The 4,741-nt window shown below is 47.3% G+C and overlaps 1 protein-coding gene across 1 annotated transcript in view; it reads right to left on the reverse strand.

Annotated features, from left to right (window-relative positions):
• Window positions 1-4,044: 4,044 nt before the first annotated feature.
• Window positions 4,045-4,741, reverse strand: part of LOC113455702 (zinc finger protein 14-like) — a 6,768-nt gene continuing 6,071 nt past the window's right edge. Inside the window, exon 2 of the mRNA XM_026777891.1 lies at window positions 4,045-4,109. Within this exon, the coding sequence (XP_026633692.1) occupies window positions 4,045-4,109 (65 nt within the window). The remainder of the gene's footprint in view (window positions 4,110-4,741) is intronic.

A 4,741-nucleotide genomic window follows, 5' to 3' on the forward strand; every position in this document is an offset into this window, starting at 1 on the left:
TGACAAATTCAATGTCATCAAAATTAATGGAGGTGACACAAGCAATAGAGAAGATGGGGGCTGTGTAAACTGAATCCTATCATCAAAGCTGAGACGATTACTAAACATTTAAACCATATTAAAGAAAGATAGAGTCACGTGGTAAATAGCAGTCAAATAAATACTAAGTGGGTCCCATTTTATACCAATGAGGACAAAGTTTGGTGAACTAAATAATTTCAAGTTATGATCACAGAAAGGCTATTCAATAATAAAACTTGACCAAGCAGTGGTGGCATATGTCTTTAATCCCAGCATTTGGGAGTCAGATGCAGGTGGATCTCTGTGAGTTCAAGGCCAGCCTCATCTACAGACTGAGTTCCACGCCAACCAGAGCTGTTACACAGAGAAACCTTGTCCTGAAAAACAATAAAATAATAATAATAATAATAATAATAATAGTAAAACAATAATAAACAACTTGATATGGGGCTGTGGTTGTAGCTCAGATGGTAGGATGCTTGCCTAGTAAGCATGAGCCTTGGATTTGATTCCCAGTGTGGCAGGTGGTGGCGGTCATGTGCTCATTTAATCCCTGCACTTGGAAGGTGGACACAAGTGGATCAGAAATTCAAAGTCAAGTTGGTTATAAAGTGAGTTTATGGACAGCCTAGGATATGTAAGATCCAGTCTCAAAACAAATCGATACACTCGCAATTTACTGTAATTTGAACCTGTTCACAAGTTACAGTTCAGTTACTTCCAAAAGAGTATTTGCTACTGGAAAAGGGCACAAACACACTTAACCCAAGAGTGAAGGATAAGCCCTCTACTACCAGAAGCACAGAGATGAGAAAAACGGAAAGGGTCTTGCCTCAGAGCTCAGTATGAAGGGATAAAGTTAGTCACAGCACACTCTATAAAGGAATAATCTACCAAGTGGCTATTACAGTTCTAAACATGAGTGCCACCAAAGACCTATATGTACCCACTGTGAAAACAGCTGTGACTGCCTCTTGAGAAGCCCACACTCACACCTGGGTAAGTCTCAGTCTTCCCTATAGTTCTGTCTTAAGAGCTATATTAAACATGCCTTTTGGGGCTGGAGAGATGACCCAGTAGTTAGGAGTGCTCGCTGAGTAAGGGTGAGGGCCTGAGTTCTCAAAAGCACCCAAGTTAGACGTCGTCATAGACGACTGTAAATCCAGCGCTGTGGGGACAGTGACTGGAGGATCGCCGGAGCTTGCTAGTTGTCAGCCTAGCCATGGGTTCAGTGGGAGACCCTGTCTCTCTCACAGGAATAAGGTGGAACTAGACAAAACAAGCCAGCAGATGTCCTGCTCTGGCCTCCCTGCAGCCGGGACGTGCAGTCTCTCACACAAGAACTGCCTCTCAAACGCCTAAACCTCCAACTCTGCTCCACATCATCCAGCCTCGAAATATTTTTCTGTGGTGAAGCTTTTGTCTCACTAGAGATCCCCAAGCGGAAAGGCCACTCTTCAGAACTGGGAGACGACAGAGCGAAGCCACATCTCAGCCCCTCCGCAGCGCCGTGGGAGTCCAGGGCATGGCTGCGCAGAGACTCCAGCACGGAGGATGCCCTGATGCTGCCGCCAGGGACCGAAGGTGCTGGCACAGCCCTGCCTGCCCGCCTCGCCCACCCGATGCTCACCATGTCTGCGCCTGGGGCTGCCGCGGCCCCACGGAGGCTCCTGTGCTGGCGCTCACATGACCTCGAAGGCTCAGCCACTTGGGACTCCCACAGCCCACAGCCGCAAGGATGAAGGCGCCAGGAAGAAGGTTGCCCAGTGAGCAGTTTCCGCTTCGCCAGCTGAGACTCCTGATTGGGCAACTCATACAACCCGATACTTTGTCAAGATACATTATGTACACGAATGAGAACGTTACTGTGAAACATTACGTATAGTTAATGTGTGCTAATGGAAACCCTATAAACCATACATTCCAGCAGTGAGAAAGTGAAAAGCTGCAGCAGTCCTTCCGTAAAGAAAGCTGACACAAATTCCTTTCACGTTTATTATAAATTGCCTCAAGCTATGATCAGTCCTGGAGGTGGAAGGACTTTAGACAGATCTAACCGTAGGGCTTTAAGAGGAGGGAGAGGAAGAGGGAGGGAGGGAGAAGGTGAGGGGAAGGGAGAGGCAGACAGACTGACCCTGAGAAGGGGGGGTGAGGGCAGAAGAGCTTCAGAGCGCAGCTTTCATCCCTAGACCAAATCCCTGAGCTGTGTCAGACTACTCTCCAGAACAAATGAAGAGGTCTGATTTTTGTTGTTGTTGTTTTGTTTTGTTTTGTTTTTCCGAGACAGGGTTTCTCTGTAGCTTTGGACTCTGTCCTGCAACTAGCTCTTGTAGACCAAGCTGGCCTCAAACTCACAGAGATCCTCCTGCCTCTGCCTCCCGAGCGCTGGGATTAAAGGCGTGCGCCACCACCACCCGGCGAGGTCTGATTTTTAAAAATAACCTTTTAGGGGGCCGGATTCTTCCTATCATGTGTTAGGTTCAGCATAGTGCCCGAGGCAGGAGGATGGAGGAGCTAGGTGCCTTGGAACGCCCAGTCACAGCACACTTCTATCTGGCCAAGACAGAGCTGCACAGACTGTAGGATCAGGCCTAAAGATGCAGGCAAGTGAAAACCAGTCACAGTACAGGTTCTTCTCTCACGTCTCAAACTGGCCCATCCAGGGGCGGGGTGTTAGGTCTCAAAGAAATACAGGCTAACGGAAGTGCCTATAACACTCCCAGTGTTGCCCAGTACCTGTCTCCTCTCAGTACTTTTCGCTCACTCCCTATCCTAAACCTCTCCAGGCCAGGGCCTGGGCTTCCTTTCCCCTAGCCTCTGATCCCTATTTAACCTCAGCCACTTTGCTTACTAGTTACTCAGTCTCTTGGCTCCTGGCTGGCTCCACTTCTGAATCTCTCTTGGTCCACTTCACTGTTTCTCCCCCCACCCCCCCCCACCCCCACTTCTCTCCTCTCATGGTCCAGATCATTCTGCTGGCCGTTTTCAGTCTGGAACGTTCCAGATGCCTCTGGCTGTACTCTTCCACACATCTACAACAAACCTCCACCACACACAGGAGCTGACACGTCCTCCGTTTTCACTCAGGGAGAAACTGTATTTAAGCAGAACTCTTGACTTTACTTGTTCCTGTACTAATGAACAGTTTCAGCTTCTGTAACCAGCCTCGTAGACTTGAAGATATTCCAAAGAGACACGTCTGTCAATCTATCAGACTAACGAAATGACGGAACCCAAGAAAAAGGAATTTCTCCAAGAATTTTAGGTTTGGAGAATGAAAATGTGCCAGTCTGAGGGGGATATGCCTTGTCAGGGCACCTTTCAGGACTAGGCTGAAGTCCACACAATGATAGGACCAACCTAGACAGAGGCTACCTAGGTGACACCAGAGAAGAGGAAACCTCAATTGAAGAATTGCTGCCCTCATACAGTGGACATGTCTATGCAGCATTTTCTTGCTAAATGATGTAGGAGGGCCCAGCCCACTCTGGGTAGTATTATCTCTAGGCAGATTACCTGTCGTTAAAATCCAGAGAATTAAAAAGATCTCTGTGTGTGTGATATGTGCACATGCCTGCACACTTGTGGATGTGCAGAGCCCAGAGGAGGACATCATTCTCTGTCACTCTCCACCTTGAGACAGGGTCTCACTGAGCCCAGAGTTAGGCTGGCAGATGGAAGTCACAGCCCTCCTGTGGTTAAGCTCAGCTTTTTAAAAGATTTATTTATTTCTTATGTATAGTGTTCTGTGTGTCTGCAGGCCAAAAGAGGGGCACCAGATCTCATTATAGATGGTTGTGAGTCATCATGTGGTTGCTGGGAATTGAACCTCTGAGCCATCTCTCCAGTCTCCTAAGCTCAGCATTTTATAGGGGGTTGGGGACCAGAACTCATGTCCTCACAGATGTACAGCGAGCACTCCCTCCCACTGTGCCATCTCCCCAGAAAAGATGATTTCCATACATAAACAGTACCGTGTTTACACTCAGGAACAGTGTGAACGACTGTAGTATTAGAGGTTGACTAGCTGCTATCATACTTGCTAAAACACGGAACAAGATTATCACTACCTCCTGTGTTTATTGTGCCTGTACCAAGGACACAAGCTGACACATTAGGCCAAAGGTGAGAGCTTCTTTACACAGCAAGTTTCCATGGAGACTGACATGTATTTTAGTATGATGTCACCTGCTAATACCTACCTTTCTTTATAGTTGAGTCAGTTTCAACCCTGGTTCACCAGTTCCCTTGTCTCACAAAAATGTCTCACTTCCATTGGCAAATAGTATGTTCTTAAATTCATCTACATGACCTGTGCTCATTTCTATGTTCCTACTTTAGAAAGTTGTCAAAGAGATGTCTGAAAATTACTGTGAAAGGCGTAACTTGTGTGCAGTGAGAGCTTTACTGCAATACTGGACTGTTCACGCCCCTTCCTAGGTTTCCACTCTGGCAATTTACCTGACATACTGCTTTCTTAGTGCATTAGCCAGGGTTCTCTAGAGAACCAGCACCAGGGGATGACTATCAGCCTAGCTCGTCGTTCAGGGAGCAACTTGGTCTCAAGGGAGGAAGGCAAAGAGTAATACAGAAGGACTATATTCTCCTCTGGTCTCCAAAGGTGCACACGCACAAACACCCGCATACACCTATGCTCCCACCACACTCACAAAGAGTAATACAGAAGGACAATATTCTCCTCTGGTCTCCAATGGTGAAC

This window comes from Microtus ochrogaster, unplaced genomic scaffold (genome assembly GCF_000317375.1).
Source record: "Microtus ochrogaster isolate Prairie Vole_2 unplaced genomic scaffold, MicOch1.0 UNK89, whole genome shotgun sequence".
Taxonomy (NCBI): Eukaryota; Metazoa; Chordata; class Mammalia; order Rodentia; family Cricetidae; genus Microtus; species Microtus ochrogaster.